The 20,754-nt window shown below is 41.9% G+C and overlaps 1 protein-coding gene across 3 annotated transcripts in view; it reads right to left on the bottom strand.

Annotated features, from left to right (window-relative positions):
• LOC6728636 (homeobox protein homothorax) overlaps nt 1-20,754 on the bottom strand; it is a 107,603-nt gene that overhangs the window by 56,585 nt on the left and 30,264 nt on the right. The window contains exon 7 of one of the 3 annotated variants that reach the window (XM_016177033.3): nt 18,279-20,572. The exons of the other annotated variants lie outside the window; for them this stretch is intronic. Within the exon in view, the coding sequence (XP_016035269.1) occupies nt 20,498-20,572 (75 nt within the window). The 3' untranslated portion in view covers nt 18,279-20,497. Of the gene's footprint in view, nt 1-18,278; nt 20,573-20,754 lie in introns of those variants that run through there. 3 annotated transcript variants of the gene reach the window in all.

The following is a 20,754-nucleotide window of genomic DNA, read 5'->3' as shown; positions in this document are numbered from 1 at the left end:
TGCTTTTTGCCTACTTTCCATTTCAAACACACTCGCAGCCGCAAATCTATTAATAATTAGACAACGCCGTCTGCATTTTAAACACTCCTAGCCAACCCTATCCAATCCGATCCGATCCAAACCCATCCCTCCACTTTATGAGCCATAAGGTGTCTCTTGATAGTCGCATAAACAATTTCCACCATAAACGGACGCGATAAAGCCGCTGGTACCGCCTGCAATTGTAGCAATTGTCGTTGCTTTTATGGCTTATAAACAAAGACAAAGCACAACAACTTTGGACTGACCGCCGGCCAAAATGGAACTATTTAATTAGCCAGCCGAAATCAAATGAAATGAAATGGCCATAAAAAACAGAGCGCCCGGCTAAGAAACTAACAAAACAACAACTTTCCCATACAGAGGCGGTGAAATTTGATAGGCTTGATGGTCTGGGCCAAGTCTTCTGGACTGGCTCGCATCTTTCACACTTGCCGCACACTTTGCCCAGGGTTCTGTTTCATTTTTTCAATATTATTTTTTTGGCGGCCTGGGTCCTGTGAAGGTGGCTCCAATTACTGGGAGCTGAGAGCTTCGGAACACCGCCGAGTGTTGGCCAAAATGCCTGGCGTGCTCCTTGAAGAGGATCCGGCCAATCGATGCGTGCTTTAATTACATTTTCAATTAGCCGAGGGCCCGCTCCACAAATTAAGCTATCGAATTCCTTTCGCATGTCCTGCGACAATTATTAACAAATATCGGTTTTTATTCAAATGATGAGCGTCCATGCTGGGGACTGCTTTTAATATTAATGAAAGCGAAACGAGGGGGTTCACCCATCTAACCCCAAACCCAATTCCATTTCCACGTCACGTAATGCTCCCTCATCGTGAAAAGTTTTTTTTTCGGGGCGGAGCGGCCCTTTGGGTGCATTAAAATGATCAAGAAACAATTTTCGTTTACCTGCCGGAGCTAAATTATTTATTTAATGCCCTCTCCGACCGCTCGTCTTGCTAAATTTTTGATGATATCTGGAGTGGAGCAGCGACAATTGGGCGAGCGCAAGTGTAGATGGGCAACCGAGACAACAACCGCAAATTTCTAGGGCCAAGTGAGTCATAAAAAAAGTTACGACCAGAGCCATCAAAGTTTACACTGAGAACAGGGCGATGTTGAATTTGTTTTGTTTTGCCTAATATTCTAACATGGGCACACTTTTAAGTGCGAAAAAGACCCAGTGTCTACCAAAAACATATTTGCTGTTTTGAGAAATAGCTCCAAGTACCATTTGCCACTAACCATCTTCGATTGTTCACAGTGCATCACACAAATTGCTGAAGTATAGAATAACTTTGCTCAATTGTTTTGGGCTTCGCTCACTTCATTACGCTGGCGAGAAGTTTGACTTGCGGTCAGTCTGAGAACTTTCCAAGTGACTTGGCTAAGTCGGCTCAGCTGCGGCAGATAATTGCCGGCGGAATGAGGGGAATGGGCAGGCGTCGAACAAATATCGACGCGTGTCGTGCTGCGTTCCACCCAAAAGTCAAAACATGCAATTTCCATAGAGCCCTGTAATTTGGTAAAATCTCTGTCACAGCTCCTGGCCGGTTGGTTAATCACTACAATCAACAGCTTCGGGACGCTGCCCTCTCGAACTCGAGTCCCATCGAAAACTAAAGCAAAACAATCAAATTACGGTTCGTAACTCAGTTTTCGGTGCGTGGGAAGTTTTCCCTTTCGCAGTGGGCGTGGCACAAGCAGAGATTTCCCTCCCTTCTTCATACTGGCCGTAATTGCCCGACGGCGTATATCCTGCAATTGACATACGGGAGTGGGTTCTCGGGGGTAAGTCTAAGCCTAACCCGCGGCTGAAATCCCAATCCCAGTCTGAGTTTGGGTCTGGGATTAGGCCTTTGCCTCGGGCTCATTTCACAATTTAAAATACAAACTGCAGCTAAGCTGGGAAAGGGAGAGGTATTAGTTAAAAAAACTGCAATAATCATACACAGAAAACGAACTGCGATTTAAAGATGATAATTAATCTTGTACTGCACAATTTCGATTACTTGTGGTAATAATTTTCCTCTGTGCAGCTAGTCCTGTAATTTCGCTTGATTTTGTTTGCCGAACGCCCTGCCAAGTGGACGTGAAACATATTTTTTCTATTTGTTGGCAAACACGCAGGAACAAATTTTCTCCCCCATCGGATGAGCATATCCTTAGAGCAAATAATTAAATCCTTTTTACACGGCCGCTGCGAATGAAAGTTTTTCCGTGCGGTTTCTGGTTTCGCAGGATTTTCGGTGAGATGGGAAGCGCTCGATGTGGAAAAGTGAGTGGCAGCGAGTGGAAGTTGAGCCCAAACCCCAAGCACAGACCCAGTCCCAGTCCCAATCCTCGGAACAATCCCTCCTGGCTGTTTGTTTTGATGGATTTGCCGTTGTTGTTCTGGGGCAACAAAAGCTTTTGTTTGTCTGTTTGTGTCATGTTTGTTGTTTTGGTTTAGGTTTTGGTTTTAGCCACAAGGCCCTCCAGCCCGGAACTCTCTCGGTCTGAAGACTCTTTGGCGTTGGGTTTCTGTTAGCAGGCTGCTTAATTAACGGTATATAACCACCCCAACCCTTTGCCTAAGTGTGTGTGAGCGAGTGTGTGCCACTTGAGCAGCAGCTGCTCCACCCTTTTCCACTTTTCCCCCCTGGTTTTCCCCGCCCCTTTTCGCCGGTTTTTCCCTGTTTTCAGGCCAACCACCCAATGCTCCCCTTTTGCGCTGTTGCCACCTTTTGTGTATTTAATTGCGCGCATGGCATTTAATTGTTTTTCAAATTTGCTCAAGCTGTAAAATGTGTGTTCATGTGTGTGAGCCATTTTGTTTGGGGGGTTGAATTTTTAATTAAAGCCGGTGGAGGTGCAAAACTCCTTGGAACAGCCCGAACAATTCAATATGGCTGACTGAAATCGTTCGCCCCCTTTGGCAGCCATCACTTTTGGCAGGCAAATTGCTTTACTAAGAATTTTCCACAAATGAATGAATGGATGTGCGAGTGTGAGTGTTTGTGCGGGGTATAATTTCAATCAAATGGCAAGTTAATTACACACAATTATTGTGTACACTCAGACAGACAAAAGGCTTAAAGTTTGTTCAAGTTTGCTTGAAGTTTATTGAAATTAAAGGCGCTAAGCTCTCGGGAAAAGTCTTCACCTCATCATCACATTTATTTATTTCTTTATTCACACTATAATTCCAAATTAATCAGCGCCTAAGTCATCGGCTATCAGTATTTTAATTAAACAGCAATAATTACGCACATTTCAGGCCGACTGCTATCATATCTTCAGAATTCGAACACACATCCGCAGGCAATGACAAATTAATTTTCCAGTTAAATTCCAGCTCGAGTGGCAACATTTTAATTTCATGTCGAAACACTTGACATAATTAAACTAAACCGGAGAACAGCAAGTCGACTATTTTAGATACAAGCACGGCAAATTACTCATACGCCGTGTTGCAGCTCCCTTGTGACCATTATCTAACCAAGAATCTTGACTTCCCATGCTGTTGTCCGCTATCAGCAGCCAACGAAAGCCAAACCCAAACCCGAACCCAAAAGAACAATAAAACATGAGCGAGAATGGAGAATGAATGCCTAAAGTACAGGTCTGTGATTAAATATTTATAGGCTGATAACAGCCAAATTGAAGCACTGGCTGCCGTAGCTATAAAAAAAAAAGAAATTTGGAAATCTTGTGCAAACAATGAAATTAGTATTTTGATAATAAAAATTCAGAAGCTACCTGAAAAACTACTCTGCTTCCCGAAGAAGTTGGGAATATAAGTAAGGTAAAATAATAAATAGATAAGGCAGCGGTGGCGCGCAATTGTGACTCTATCAAACTTATCATTTGTTTGCCTTTGCTATTATGTTACACAAACAGTGGAAACGTTGAGACTGCAGGCCCGAAAAAAGGTAAAAAAAAAAAACACTATAAATAAATAGGAAAACACATAGGTATCCCCCAAGGAGGAAAGGCCCGGCGGAAATGGAGCAAATGGAGCTGCACGCGATTTTGCATTTCGCACAGATCGGATTTATCTGCTCCACAAATCTCGCAGCTATCAATTTGAACTTTTCGCTCACACAGCCCCAGATTAACCAGTCGGAGAAAAAAGGAAAAAAAAAAAATGGGAAAAAATGTCGGAGAGATGGGGCCTCCAGAACTTTGGACTCTAGTTTTCCTTATTTTTTCCTCTTTTAATTTGCACTTGAGTGCATTTCTCGCTGCGGCTGCCATGCAAATAAGATAATTATTCAAATGGCATGTTTCACACAATTCCAACACAAATTCTTGGGGATGCAATCGGCAGGGAGGGAAATCACGAAAGGCAATGGAATCATTTTCTTGCCGGCAAAAGATATCAAGATAGCGACATGCAAATGCTGCAATGATCGCGAGAAATAGATTTGCATAAGAGGCTTGCAGACTGGCTTGCATGTGAGAACATTAATCGTGTAATTAATTTGATGCATGTGTATGCAAAGTAATTTCATGTAAACTGTCACGCCCCCTCTCCCCTTTGTCCACTCTGTTTTCCCCATTTTTACCCGACTCCCCACCTTTTTTGTTATTTTTTTTTTGTGTGGCGTGCTAAAAAGTCTCCCGGGACAAACGAAAATCCAGCGGAAAGACAACGACATCGGGTACCAAGCCAATACCCAAAACCCAAAAGCCAAGACCCCAGACAGTGTCAAATAGATTCCGCTGGCCGATAGAGACGACAACCTGGCCCAGAGATTAGCCAAGACATCGGACCGGGCCAGCAGGATCCCGATTCCGATTCGCAGTACGATTCCGATCCCAAATCGGACACTTCGTGGACGTTTCCCTGTCAGCAGACTAACGCAAATCCCAGCTACAACGACGCTCGTATTCGAGACCCAAACATTTTTATTTCGCAAGCGGGGAGATTTCATAGATTGCATTTTGCAAGTGCCCCAAGGTGTTGGCCAACTTATCGCCTCGCCGGCTTGTTCCTTTTGGCCCGGCCGATAAGCTGACAGCTGAAATTAGCCCGACTAGAGGAAACATGCCCAGAGACGAGGCATTACAAGGATTTGTCGCTGTCTGGCGAGTCATGCCTCAAAAAAATGCCATTGCCAGTGGTTGTGGTGCTGGTGGAATGGGCGGGGTTGTACGGTATGGTATGGTATATGGTATGCCATGCCCTCTGGAAGCCCAAAAGTGTCGAGTCACCTCGGCGGGCAGCATAATACGAAATTCATACAGTATTATTGATATGAACACACTGATAAATGGCCCAGAGTGACTCAAATGTAGATCAAAGATTCGCGCGAGCTACGCATTCCAAATAAACTCCCCCGTTCCCTGTTTGCCCCTTTCAAATAGGAGAGTATTACACTGAGAAAAACTAACTTAAGAGATAAGACGGAAAGAGAATTATAGTCCATTATTCAATATATTAATGAATAAAAGTAGTTCAACTGTTTAATCACACAGTATGATAGGTTTGTTAACAGTCAGTAATCGTATTATATGTTACTGGTTTATAGATCAATTGAATAAACTGATTTCCCTCAGTGCCATGAAATCCTCATCTGAATGCGATCTGAACACTCTTGTTTTGAATTTTAGCCCAGTCATCTTTGCCGCGAACTTCAGCACGGCGCTTTTGAGTTCTGTGTATTATTTCATTCTTTTTTCCCCCTTTTTAGAGACAGTCTTTTGAATAGAGGGGCGGTCGAGTCTTTAAAAGCCTGGCCTGGCCAAAAGTGTCGCATCATGGCCAGCGCGAGCAGCAGACTGGAAGACGACGTCGCCATGGCCATGACGAGGCACAAGTTCCGCCCCTCGACTCCCAGAGCAACATTCCCATTCCCAGTCCCACTCCCATATTTCCCCCGAAAAGCCGCTGCCTGTGCCTCTCCAGAAATAAGTAAGAGTACTTAAGGTTGAATCATGCCGGCCACTGCCAAATCAATTAGACCTGGTCGTGAGCCTCACTTTTTGGCCATTACTCGCCGCTTTGTCAGCCCCGCAGAGGGCCATAAAAATTAGAAAATTTGATTATTGCAACACGAAGCGTTGCCCGAGATTCACTTTGGTTCAAGTCAGAGTAGTGGGAGTAGTATTTCGGAAGTGGATTGGAGGAATGGCGACCTGGTAGGCAGGACGTCCCACTGGGCCGGGCCATTTGCATATTATCATTTGGGGGGCAAAAGATGCTCTGGCTAAAAATTTCATTACCCAAACCCTCGAACCCGGACAACCGAAAAAAGCACAGTCTAACGGTAGCGATGAGTTTAAATGAGTTTATTACATCTTTTGGCGCCTTTTACAGCATTTAGCCGGGCATGTTTGGTAAAAACTTTTCCCGACCGACCAAAAGGGGTGTGCGATAATGAAATTTCCATAGATTTGCATAAACCGAGCGCCCCCAAGCGACTCGAGTCAGTCAGCAGAGTCAGCAGTCAGCCAGTGAGGCAGTGAGGCAGTCAGGAGGAGATGCCCTAAATTAGATAATGTCTAAATTGGATTTAAAACACGCATTTTGCGGGTTTCCAACCAACACCCATTGAAGACCCATCGAGACAACATCAAAATATCATTAGAAGCCAGTGCTTTTTTTTTTGCTTTTCTGCTGTCTGGGCATTTGAAGGGTTGCTCTCTCTGATTTGTATGCAAATGTTTTGGCTGGCTGGCATGAAATTTGATTTTCCATTTGGTGGAAAAACAGGTGCCAGACACTCGCCCTCTCTTTCGCTCACTGTGCCACTAAGCCGATTATAAAGCGTAATTAAATTACGCTGGAAAATCATATGGCGGTGATGAAGTAAAGTGCAGAAATGTATCAATTATTTAAAGGGGGTCTATTTTTGGTAAGCTAAAATGTGCTAAAAGTTTGAATAGTTATATCTCGACAAATTGCTGCAAATTATTAAATGCATTCATTTTTTTTTATTTTCAAACCGCTTTCTAAGCACTATATTAGTTGGGTGACATTTCTTGAGTTCTCTGGCTGCCCGTGGTTTTTTATCGCTGAACTTTGGCCAGGTTAATAAATCCTGGTGCTACCCACATTGTCATTACGTCATTTGCATGCACATATACGCAAAGTCATTGGGGCAGCCATTATACAAAAAAAAAAGGCACACTAATATACACTTGGACAAGTTCATAAACTTTCATTTCATTCTGCCCCAAAGGTCTGGCCGTATTATTGTTGTTTTTACCTTTGTTTTTAGTGTGGAGATTGCGTGGCATTTTTCGCATATTTCTGCTGCACATTTCGTGCAAAACTTAATTATATTAACTGAGTTATTTGCGGCATTTGGCGCGCTCTGCGACTCCAGCTCCTCGGCCCTCTAGAGTATGGTGTATGTAGTATACATATGTATATGGGTGTGTATATGTATGTACATGCTGCAGGTGTTGTTGAACGACAAAAATTATGACAACTTAACTTGACTAACTGGTGTGGCTGTGCAACCGAGAGGGAGCTAGTTGTTCGCACCTAAATGGCCAGAATGACGGGCCAAGAAGGACGGACGGGAGGACGGGCGGACGGGCGGACGGACTGACAAACTGACGGACTGGCCAACTGACGGGCAATCAACAACATAATTAAAGACAACAAATGCCCATGTCTCCGGATCTTTTCCTCTCCTTTCAGTTGTTTTTCTTTGCGTTTGCGATCCAGACGCTGCTGGTATCTTTTGGTATGCAACGAGTTGCAATTAAAAATCAATAAAATGCGTGATTTTTGCAATTTCTGCGCTTGCCATTGCAATTTGTAATTGCCATAATTAAAATGTTGACCAGACCGAAGAGCCCCTTTCTCTGCCTCTGCCTCTTTCTCTTTCTCTTTCTCTTTCTCTTAATCAAATTTTCACCTACCGAAACGTGATGGTAACTGGCAGGAGTCAGATGGCAATGAGATGCAATTAAATGCGTTTTCAAACAATTTCACTTTGGACTCGGGACGGGCACTGTTGGACTGACTGCTTTTGGACTGAACGAGGGTTGTGTGTGCGGAAACCACCCCGAAAACCCTGACAAAATCAGGCAATCAATCACAGGACCGCCGCATAACTCACCCTCGTCTACGGACTTTTCGGTTAGGGGGCGCAACAAATCGGATTAACTCCGCCAGACTGTACCGAAATCCACGCAGGCGCATTCTCGAAGGATGTTCAGGATGAGATTCGAGTTCTGATTTTGATTTCGAATCCTCAGCTCTATATCTATTGCTGTCCCTCTCCCACCGGCGACTCTAACTCGCAGGGGGTAGCTTATACATATATCTCAAACAATTAACTTCTTTGGTTGAGGTTTTTTCGCCGTTCTGCGGGGCGTGTCCGGCCATCCCTAAAAAACTAGATTTCTAAAGAATCGAAAAAACGAGCAATCAACTGTGAGATCGAAAAGATCTCGCTTCCAGCTGCGTTTGTTGATCGTTAGCCAACACTGGGCACATCAGGGGCAGAAAAGCGAGTGGCAAGGGGATCACGTGGTCGTGTCAGTTGCCTGTCAAAATAATCATTATCGATGGTCCACCGCCGATAAGGAAGAGATCACGATGCGAGGATCACTGTGGGCTGTAGATTGGCGATTGCAGCAGGGATTGAGATTGAGGTGGTAAAGGTTGTCAGACAGCGATTTGACTTTGGACGGTTTCTAACTAACCCTGACCTTTACGGGGAAAGGCTTAGATTATTAATCTTTAAGTTTAATTGCTTGAAAGGAGAAAATAAGTCGGCACTAGAGCTAACATATCTGTCAGTAATAGTAATGTAGATATCTAAAGTGTATATTTGTATAAGCCTATTTTCTAATTCATTTCGAAATTTCAGCGAGATAAGACTTAAGTTGGAAGCTTAGTGTAAGTGGGTTCTTTCTATTGCCTACATCCCTCTCGCTCGCACTCGCTCGGCCCACAGTCAATTGAAATTCTACGCATTCCAACAAACAACAAACAAATGCAGGCACACAGATAGACACACAGACACATGCACAGACAGTTGCATATATAGAATTCTCAATTGCTTTCGCATCATTACGTCTGCGAACAATTTATTTTTATAAAAGCGAAGCGACCGCCGCCAGTCCGAAGTTGGCGTCATCATCACGATGATCACCATGCATTTTCCCCGTGCTGCAATTTCCCTGTGCCGCATTTTCCCGCTTGCCGCATGCCGCTTGCTGCTTCCCAGCGCTCTCAGCGAAGCGTTCACGTTCGAAAGTGCAGAGGCGCTGGGGAAGGAAAAGCGGGAAAATTGAAGGAAAATACTGAGGCATGAAAGCGGCGTAAAGAAATCAAATAAATTTTATTGTATAAAAGCAGCAACAAACCCAAGCAAAACAATCATTGAGCCAGCTAGGCTGTAAATAGTTTACAGTTCTCTCTGCGGTTCCTCACACTTTTCCTTTTCCTTTGCCCGCGCTGCAATCGATCGCAAAATTTCCCCCACTTTTCCGCTCTCTTTCGGTTTTCATTCCCTTTTTTCCTTTTTTCCTATGCTTTTTTCTTTTTGTATTGTAAACAATTCTGTTGGCGGCTGGCGGCCACATCATCATCATCATCATCAGCCAGGCGGCCTAGCTAAATGGGTGTTGAGTGCAAAGTGTTTGTATTGCCACAGATTGCCCCCGAAGTCCCCGCTGCAGCCCCTTTCCATGCCCCGATATATATCGCCCAATCGATCCCCATTCTGTGGCGAATGCAATATGGTCGATCGCGATCCCGATTCTGCATCTGCAACAGCATTTGTATCTGTATCTGTATCTGAATCCGTATCGGAATCTCTGCCACGACCGTGTTAAGTGCTCGATAATTTTCGAGTGCATACTTCTTCACTTGGGCGATTTGTCTCCTCAATTTAACGCTATTTTCTTTACGTTAGTAAAATTGATTTATTTTTGGGGATATAACCGATCTCTTGCAAATTGGTTTCCTAATTATCACTTTCCACCTTGATCGTTAAAAACTGGGTTTGGTTTGATAAATAATGTATTTTTAGCATACTTTTGTTTCTGTTTAATTAGCGTTTAAATTATTTTTGTTGTGGCTTGCTAGACCGTTTTTCTGTTTGAATTCCGTGAGTTTTGTTTGTTGCAAACTTTGGATCGATCGCCTGGCGTTCGGTTCCTTATTTTATTATTATTATTTATCGATTCTTTTCGGGTCGCAGCGGGAGATGCATCTTTTGTGCCGATGTGGCTGCTGCTTCTTGATCGCTTTGTGTGTCTTTTTAATTTTATGTCTGGCCTTGTGCCTTTCTGTGGAGGGGAGGGGCGGGGCAAGCGGAGTTTTTGGAGCTGACACTAAAAATACAATTTTAAAATACGAAATACGAAAATTCGAAATCGATGTGAAGCCAGAAAGAAATCATACAAAGGCCATGGCCAAAAGCCTGAAGTAAGAAAAAAAGCAGTCAGCTCTTTTTGAGATTTTTCATAATTTTTGCGCTGACCACAAAAAGGCTGCAACAACATATACCATACGGCAACGACCACCATGTTAACGACTTTGGGCTCAGACTCCGGCCTCATCATCATCATCATCATCATCTCGGTTGGGCTGGGCACCCTGCAGCCCCCCTCCCCTCCCACCCCTCTCTACATTGTGTGCCGGATCGTTTCCTTAACGTAATGTTAAAGTTTCATTTTCGTTGCCTGCGCAGTGATACCAAAACCAAAGGGCAGGAACCGAAATGAGACTTTGTCCAGGAAACCGGCGAACATCGCCGAGCTGCAACAAATGAGTTTCTTTTTTTGGCCTGTTTTTTGCATTTGTATTTCACTTTTTGCTGCACCCCTCTGATGATTTTTGAATTGATTTGTGTTGTTAAATATTAAATTCTTATAAGTCATTTGCACTCGGCGCGGGTCTGCAAGCTTGAAGCCCCGGAGCCCACGGGCCTGGGATCTTTGTGTGGCTCCAAAATGACAGACAAGACGGTACGGTGCGGTCCGCGCCCCTTTGTACCGCCCGATTCCCCCCCGATGTGCCCACATATATCATTTACACTCGGCCAAGTTGGCGAGCGAGCTGGCAATTGGAAACGGAATCGAATTCGAATCCAAGACCCGACTCAGTCAGACATTCAGTCAGTTCACAGCGGTCGGTCGGCCAAAAATGGCAACGGGGCAGCCTCTCAGATATATAGTCGTACGTATATATGTTTGTATGATTCCCCAACCGATGCCCCCACTGCTTGTTGTTGTTTCATTTGGGGAGGGGCCGCTAGGTGGGGAGCCTGCTGGCTCAAACAGAAATTATATTTTCAAGGTGTTCTCCTGCACATTGCTGGGTGCCTTAATTTTCTCGTATTTTTATAATTTTAATTAACATTGCTGGGGCGCCTACAGATTGCAATTCGATTTTAACACAGTCGGAGCGTTGAACACAGTCATGCTTCGTTATGACGAACGCATTAAGTGTGTATATGGTGGAATATTGCTGATAATTAACACAAGTTTTCTTTTTTTTTCTTGACTCAATATGTGTGAAATAAAATAATTGTTCAATTTTAAAACTTTGCAGTTTAAGCAAAGAGAACTGTAGCATTTCTACTCTCTGTGTCTCTAAATTCATATGTATGATATGAAGCTGTCGTTTTATTGCCATTTTATAGCATTTTATTAATTTTTCTCGCAGCACGGAGACAGACTTTCTTCGGCTTTCTTGGCGAAGGGAAGGGGAAATGTTCGAAAGAAAGAGACATTCAATAAACACTCACGCAGTGCACAAAATGGACTTTAAACAAGTGCCACATGAAGTCGGGAAATTTATATGGAGAGCTTTAAGTAAGTCTCTTCAGCTGCTGTTGTTGTTGTAGCCTGCTTCTTTCTTCCGCAGCCTGCGTCTTTCTTCTGGTTCCTCGGCAGCTCGTTTCGGTTGCATTCATTACAAGCGAGCCAAAGGTTAACATGCAACGAGCGAACGAACGGCAAGCTGCAACAACAACTGCAACAACTGCGGCAGCAACAACACTGCAACAACATCAGCAACAGCACAACAGCAACAACTGCTAAAAAGCTTAAATTTCACAACACGCTTCGGGAGACAGACAAACAAACACACAGCATCAACGTTCGTCGTCGTCGTCTCTCAACTTTTGCGTTTGAGCATTTAAGTGCCAATTAATAACAATTTTTATGAACCGAAGAAATAGTTGACAACACGGCATGGCTTCTCTGCTCCTCCCCCCTCCTCTCGTCACCAGTCTTCAGTCGTCTCTTCTCGTCTCGTCTCTGCGATGAGCGTTGCATGCAACAAGCAACATGCAACATGCAGCGTCTTCGTCTGGCCGACCAGCCAAACCTCATTTGAAAACACATAATATTGTACACTTTATGAACAATTATTATATAAGTTTTATTAGCTGTGCGAGAGACGAAGCAGCAGAACCGCGCGAGACTCTTTAATTAATTTGTGATTTTTCTGCATCAGAAGCTGAAGTTGCAGCAGCAGCAACTAAGCTGACAGCAAGTTATGATACTTTATAAGTTGCAGCATTAGCAGCATCTTGGCTACCAGCAGAACTAGAATTATTAGAGACAGACGATGGCAAGACAAGTTGCACTTAAAGCTGCTTTTACAGGAAATATGGCCTAAACTGTATCGGATGTTGCTGCAAACACGAGATAGGAGTATAAGTATATGGCCTTAAAATAACCTTTAAGTACACCAGATAGGCAGATACTTAGTAGCAAAGTTTGGCTTCAAAGCCATTTATTTAAATAGCAAAAACCTATAAATAACTCTCAACTAATGCTCTTACACTAAAGAATGCTCAAGAATATAATTAAAATACAAAAACAGTGGCATTAAATCGGCCATTACCACCAGCTACTTCAGATGGCACAACAGCTACATTGGGAGAGTAGGAAAACCCACCCGAATCGACCATTGCATTAGAGGCCATTTATGCCGGCTTATTGACAGGACCAAAAGTCCTTCGAAGGAAACCCAATAAGCATACGAAAGCAGAGCGAGACAGGCTGACTTTGAAACATTTGGCGACATTAATATGATTTAATGCGTTAATTAGCGCCCGGCAAACAGAAGGAGAAACAACATCGCCGAGGGTGCGAAACCAGCAACTTGAGAGCATCTGACGCAAAGTGTTGCCCGCGCTTTTTTCCACCCAGAAAAGTATGCTATGTGCCCCGCTCCGAGAATTCCCCAAATCCCCGAAGCGGATTAGTGAGAGCGCAGGCATCCAAGCAGGAAAAGCAGGGGAGTGGCGGGAAAAGCTGGTGTCTGACTGGTAAAAACGGGGAGTGAATATTCAGCGCCCCGTGTGCATTGCGTAATTGACGTCAATTTTGTTTTCGCACCGCGCATACCAAAGAAAAGCAACAGCCCACATCCCAGTAGCCCACAAAAATAAAAAAAAAAAAACAAGAAGGAAGAACACCTAAGAGGGTTTTCGAGTGGGTGGTTTTCCCTGCTCGGCAGCCGTCCAAGGGGAAATCCAATACGCGACCGAGAAAATAATTTGCCAAAATATAGAAATTGTGTCGCCGTGCAGAAATATGCAGCGATATTGAAAACTTGAAGCCGGGCCAATAAACAGGAGCTACGACAATTTCCCATTTCCATTGAGGGTGGCGGGTGGCATCATATTTCATTTATTAGCAGCGAGCGTGGCAGGCATTTTTATTTATGCCCCCCCATAATGCCGGGCATATGTGGCCCAAATGGGAATTGCCTTGGCGGATAAGCAGCCCGAGCACTCAGAGAACTCTCAGGGAAATGTTCACGGAGAGCTGGAGACAAGGGCAGAGAATTCGAATTCTCAGTTCTGAGTACTTGGCAAGTAAAAGTAGCTTAGAGATTTACGCGGCATTAGTTCCATTGAAATTTCTGTTAAGCTGCACTTAGCAGCCATCCAAATCTTTTGGCTAATTAAAGTTTGAGTTAAATGTGAATGCTAACCTATTCTAAAAAAATATTACTTTAAAATAGTTATAGTATAAATAAGGCAATTTATCAAAGAACTGTCTAGGTATAACAAATCGAGAAAATAGGCCAGGACAAAAAATAAACAAAGGAGTCGGGTTTCGTGGCACGTGCGCTATTATATATGCAATAAATTATTTCTGGCTAGTTCCTTGCTGCCCCCGCGAAAGCCTGGCCACTGCGGAATTTGCTAAGCTGCCTGCAAATTATAGAAAATCCCCCCCAAAGACGCCGAGATGTGGGGATAAAGAAAAATCCAATGTAAGCAATAAGCAGGAACACCATTATCTAATGCTCGGCGCGCCATTCAGGCATAAAGCCGAACCCCCACTCCCGAACTCCGGGGATTTCCTCGTGGAAAACTTCTTAGGCCCGAAAATAGTGCGCAGGAAATAAAGCACAAAAAGGCAATAAAAATTTGCTGCCCCCACGAAAATAAGTTTGGGCCGACTATTTTGTAGATGTTGGCCGCACAGCTTCCGGGCCAATAGAAATGCCAGCAGAACAACAAAGGCCGAAGGACACCCTTCCGAAAATAAGCCAAAATCCAGGACTGGGCCTAATGGCCAAGGCAAACAGACAATCAGACAGACAGACAGATAGACGGGAAAATACAGATAGAAACGAAGACGTCGCCAGCAGCGGGTTTAAGTGCAAGTGATTTATGTCCTCGAAGATGTGGGCGAAAATCAGTGGACCAAGTCGGATTCGAAGCCAAAAATTAGCTAAGAGGAAAATCGGCCGATAGCCAGAGCAAAATGGCAATTTTCAATCAAAAGTTCAATGACAAAATTGAATGCATTCCATATGCAAGGGGAACACATTTAGCAAATATGGATACCCATCAAATGGGCAGCCTTTCGAAACCACATTGATCAATCAGCAGCAAATGTTTAAGGACCTTGCGAAAAGGGTTAAGAGACTCGAGCCAAATTCAATTAGCAGCGGTCAGTGGCTGCCCTTTTTGATATTTGAATCATAGGAAATAGATGCCCTTCAAGCTGGATTCGATTACACATTACAAGTGGTCAATACGGGCTAAGCGGACTTAAGGGTCCCCGTTCTTATATTTTCTCTGTGGTCAGTTGCGTGTTGGTAATTGAAAAGCACTCAATGGGGTCAAAAGGGATCAACGGTGAGGGGGAGAGGTGATCCGATGATAGGATCAACTGCTGACTAATCGAGTTTAAAACAAGCGTAAATTGTCCTGCTCTTTCCTTTTGATATTCGAGTGGACTTCAGTGGCGTTATTTGCGGTGCCGCCAAGTGCAGCGAATACGTCGGGTAATTAATGGTAATTGTTCAGAGCTGAGCTCCCACATAGGGCTTCCCTCAGGTGGGCATGGCAAAAAAAAATACAAAAAAAAATCCTGGGCGAGGTGCTGCATTTGCCTAATGACACAAAAGTAAACCGTCCAACGGACTTTGTATAATTTCCCTCGCCTTTTCGCTAAGCTCTTAAACCGATTTGCAGCTTAGTTGAATGGCCAAGAGATAGAGGAGCTTCGGTGCAAAAATATTTCACAAAGCCAAAAACGCAAAAAATGAAACCGAGCTGTGTGTTCATTGGAAAAAATGTTTTAGTCGAAGACAAAGAGTGTGTGTTTTTTGTTGCTGGCTTGTCTTGTGGCATTTTTACGGCATAAATTTCCATTGAATTGATACTTTTTGGCCGGCACCACCACCATCGCAATCATGGCAAAAACGTAAGCAACAGGGCCAGAAAAAAAAGGGTTGACACAATCAGGTAGAGTATTCCTCCTGTCGGCCGCCGTCCTTTGAAGGCAACAACACTTGAGCAGCGAAATTTCATTAAGATTTCAAAAATGTTTTTTGGCCAGCTTCTACGATTTCCTGGAATCGAGTAAAACAGTTAAATGGACAAAAGATATATTCCATAAAATGTTTACGACTAGGAGTTAACATTGTGTGGCAAAAGTTTTCATTAGGATTAAGCCTTTTTTTTCCATTTCAGATATGTAGTTATAAAACGAGAGAGCCGTCAGTTTGGCATGTCTTTTCACGCCGCCCAAGGATTTTGGTGACCCAAAAGGTATCGCATTCAACGCTTTCAGTACGTGCAATTCCCCTGGCAAAACCAAACCAAATTCTGGTCAAAAAATTTGCCGTTGAAAGCTAACAAAAAACGAACATCAGATCAGCCGCAGACGAAATCTTGTGGCAACTGCATTGAAACATTAGCAGTGATGACATTTTTGCGGTCACCCCCCTGTCCACCACCCAAAAAACCGTCTGTGGATCGTCTGCCTTTGTTGCTTTTGTTGGTTGTGCGATGGAGAAATTCCTGCCAACGCGACACTTCATACATAATAACAAAAGATCGACGGATCACAGGGGCGAAATCGTCAAGCGCTCATGACTTTGGGTTTCGCTGAGTACCCTGTATTTTGTGGAGTATATTAGCACGGCAATCAGCTTGAAGTAGTGCCGAAGAAGTGTTGTCCGCCAACGTAATTTATCATATATAATGTGATTTTAATTTAAGCAATTTGTCTTAATAAACTCATTTAGGCACATGCATTTTAAATGTAACACAGGGGTATTTCTGAGCTCGTTTCCCACACCAAAAAAAAAAGCGATCAAACTTTGTGGATTTTTTTTTTTGGGCATTTGTAGGGCTTTTGCGGCCTGTTGGTTTATTAATTGTAGCCTTGGACTTGGCGATGGTCCCTCTTTGTTTCACAAATGAATGCACAAATTTCGGGACAAGTCTGCTCTGCGGTTTCGTTTGTGCCACAAAACGCAGACAGTATGACGACGCCGAAAGCCGCAAGAGTAAAAACAAACAGAAAAAAACCGCATAAAAGCAAATTATAAGAAAGAAATCCTTTTGGCTAACTCGTATTTCGGCCCAAAAGTCTTCGGGTGAGAGTGCCGCTAATGAGCCAAAGCCAAAAACCCCAAAATCTTCGATCCTTTGCTACATATTTCTCGTACTTTTTTCTCCGAGTTCGGTTTGTATTTTATGTCGGACCAGGCCTGGTCTTCGATTTCAAAACCAGTTGGTCAGTTTTGGGAAAGGGAATGGATTGTCTTAATGCCTCTAAAATTATAGGTTACTTCGCGCGCTGCTTGGAAAATTGTATGCATTTGTTTTGGGGCGTTGCTCGAGAAATTAATACAAAACCCAAGCCACACGAAAGAGCATTTTCTTCGGTGGAAATTCCTTTTGAATTGGTTTGACTTTCAAGAGCCCAGAAACACGCCCAGGGCAATCACGCAAAATGCCAAATTACATGTAGCCACCATTAAGCGAACGAACTCATCTAACACGCACCCAAAAAAGCGGGGAAAATAAGCCCGGCCGAAAAAAAGAGTCATTTAAGGTGTTTCACACACGTTCCTTCCCCGCGTGGCAGCTGTCCCATACGATTCGATACGATACGATCGGGTTGGGCTGGGTTCACTGCTCGAATTTCAGAGTTTCTCAGATCTGGCGCACTTATCCAGTGATCCCTGGGCAGCACCCCCAATTTTCTGGATCGAAAACCTCCCTCTGCACTTTAAGCGGCTTACACGTGCCGCCTGGTTTCGTCCTTCGACTGGGTTTCGAGTAATACGAGACGAGCTCCTCTCAATTTACACCCGCTGCTAATGGAACAGGAGCCAGAATTGTGTCCAGTTTCCAGTTCCTGAACAGGGTGAAACTATCTGAGGAGTTCGGTTGCAGTTTTAAAGAATGTAAGTATATATAGAGATGTCTTAAAAAGTCAATGCTAATAATTGTAGAGTTCATTATAATGAAAGTATTTTAGTTAATTATATATATATCAATATTAAGGAGATTGAGAAAATATGTTCTATAAGTATGAGTGCCCTAAGCTGCGTTGAAAGTCACAAAATCTTTAGTATGTTAGGAACCTATTTATAAAAGTTCCAAGATCGTTGAGAGCAATGTAGTAAAGCTCCCTTAAGGTCATTTCGAAAATCTATAATCGAAAATTCCGATTCGATTTTCATAAGCACCTAAAGAAAGATATACTGCACTACTATCCTAAGATCTGTAAAACGATAAGACGTATCCAAACGCGGCTGAAAAGTAAAAGTCCCTAAGCAGTACATATAAATCCATCTTGAGATCCATCCGCATTTAGCTGAACTGAAAATCCAGCTGAAAGATTGAAAAAATGTCGTATCCTTTTAAATAGTCATCCTTCTTTGGTTTCGTCGGTGGAATATCCATTATTGGTGATCTTCAATTGCATCTTAATGCTCCCAGTTCGATTCTGGGAGGAGTCCTAAAATCCATGCTTGCTTATAAACTAGGGTAGCCAGAAAAAAATCGTTTTCATTTTGTTTTATACTTTTCAAATATATTTTGGTTTTTTTTGTTGTTTTTGTTTCTTCGTTTGTTTCATATATTTATTGGCTAACTCTTTAAACTTTACTCTGTAGTTTTTTGTTTTTACTTAATTCTTCTGTGTTTTTGTTTTTCCTTGTTTTAATTATATTATTAGTATACATATAAATAATTAAAAATATTACATTAAAATGTATTCGTATATCGTATAGAAGTTGCTGGTTGTTTTGTGTTGGATTTTCATTTTACTTTTCTCTTTTCTCTCAATTTTTGATTGCGTTTTCTCTTCTCCATTTCCTTTAACATTTACGTTCATTTTACAATTTTGCTAAAAACTAAATAAAACGTTTTATTTGTAAAAACAATAATAATAATTATTAAAAAATGTATGCTCAAATTATGGTTAATTTATTTATTTATTTTATATTTTAAAAATAGTAAAAAGCAAAAAAGCGCCTTCTTTCGATTTTTAAAACATATTACGTATATATTTTGCATCATTTTTTAATCTTAGTTCTTTATTATTATTTTTACTTGTGTTATATTTTTATAAAATATCACCTAAAGCAATTACGTATTTCAGTTTCAGTATTTGTGTTTGTATTTTTAGTTTATTTTTACAATGCAACAATAAAAATTTTGCTTCTTTTTTTCATTTTTGTATTTTTTTGGTAGCAAAACATTTAATACAAAAATCATTAAAAATAATATTTAACGAAATGCAAAAAGCTCACACTAAACTCATAGGAAACAAAGTGTTCATCTTCGTATTTTCTCTCCTTTTTTGCAACAGTGTTTTGATTTGTTTTTAACTAAAAAGCGGCGAATTATGCTAACAGAAAAATTATTACATAATTACAGCAATTTTTCATGTTTAATTTTAGTTTCTTACATACAAGTTTTTGTTTTTTTTGGGTTTGAGACAAAGTACAACAACTATTTTAATTTTTTTGTTGCAAATTTTTTATAGTTTTGCAAGAAGTTTTCGTTTTGTAGTTTTGAAAAAATAGTACAAAAGCTTTTCACGTTGTTGTTGTTTTTTAGTTAGTTGGCTATAATAAACCGCTGGGAATCGGTTCGACTATAGTCTAAGTATACAAATGACTGCCCATATAGCTGAAGAACTGCGATCGACTGTTCGCAGTTCGATTTAAGTACATTTTTTGTAGTTTTGTTGGTTTAGTAGGTCTACAACTCAAAATAGTAGTAGAAATTAGCAGTAGAAAGTGTTTTGTTGGTTGGTTTTGGTAGCTAGAAGAGGGGTTTGTTGCTAACGATTTTCGTATCTTTGAGTTTCGCTTGCAAGCTTAGGGGTTCGCCTAGCATACAACTCCTACGTGGGGGGAAATTGGGGAATTTGGGGCCTGACTAAGAACTATATAACGTACGCTATAGTATACAATTGGGGGAGGAGAGCGTGGGATCTCTAAGTTTCTCCACGGCTCCCTAATTCAATTAAATTACATTAGCTTTCTCCTTTTATGTTTATTTTATAATAGTAGTATCGCGTAGTTTTCGATTTGCTTTAGTAAATGCTTAAAGTTTGTTTAGTTTTTAGTTGTTGCTGTTGATTTACGTATATCATTGTTCTTGAAGGGTATCGGCTCATTTAAAATGTCGTTCGTATAGGCGCATTGCAATCCTCAATTAATTAAATTAACTTTAAGTTTTTGTTTCGATTTCATTTTTCATTATTTAATAAACAATAAAGTTTTATTCGTATACTTTGCATTTGAACTCAGGTTGGGGTTTCTTTTCTGGTATCTCTTTTTACGTATATGCGTTGCATGTTCAGAGTTAAACAAAAAAGTTCAACGAAAATAGTTAATATTCTCATTTAGCGTTGTTTTTTTGCGATTATTTATTATTTGGCAAGTTCACTCCAGCGTTGTAAAACACGAGGAGGGAAAAAGGACGTTTTGTTTTTGAAAAATCGTATACACGTTTGCTAAAGTGAAAAATTCCCGAAAACATATAGAAAAAAAAATTGAAAACTAAGCATAGAAAATATGTTTAGAAGTTTCTAGGAATTAACTATACTTTTAGCGTTTGCTCCTCTCTCTTTTACTTGCGAGTGAATTCTTTTAAGCGCAGCCTAGACTTGACTTTAGTTACAAACTACATGGCTAAGCGTTATCTCTATATTAGATCGATTTTCAGTATATTCATAGAGAACTGCTGAGGGGTCGAAGGGGAAAAGTCGGGCGGGACTAAAAGTCCGCCTCGTGTTTGATGCGATAGCTGGCATAGGTCTCCTCCAGCGGTGAAAAGTCTTGGGTGCTGGGCTGTGATCATTTTCCAAGTAATTGGCACAGATTTACGTAAGAATTTTCGTAATATAGATAGAGAGAGATTTTAGAAATGTTGGGGTATACTCGTATACTCTGTGTGTCTGGTATTTGTATTCTTCTGTTTTCTGTTTTATGTAGTTAAGCTTTTGTTTTTGGCTATGTCAGTGTCTGCTTGT

The sequence above is a fragment of the Drosophila simulans genome, chromosome 3R (assembly GCF_016746395.2).
Source record: "Drosophila simulans strain w501 chromosome 3R, Prin_Dsim_3.1, whole genome shotgun sequence".
Taxonomy (NCBI): Eukaryota; Metazoa; Arthropoda; class Insecta; order Diptera; family Drosophilidae; genus Drosophila; species Drosophila simulans.
This window is presented reverse-complemented; position numbering and strand designations above follow the sequence as displayed.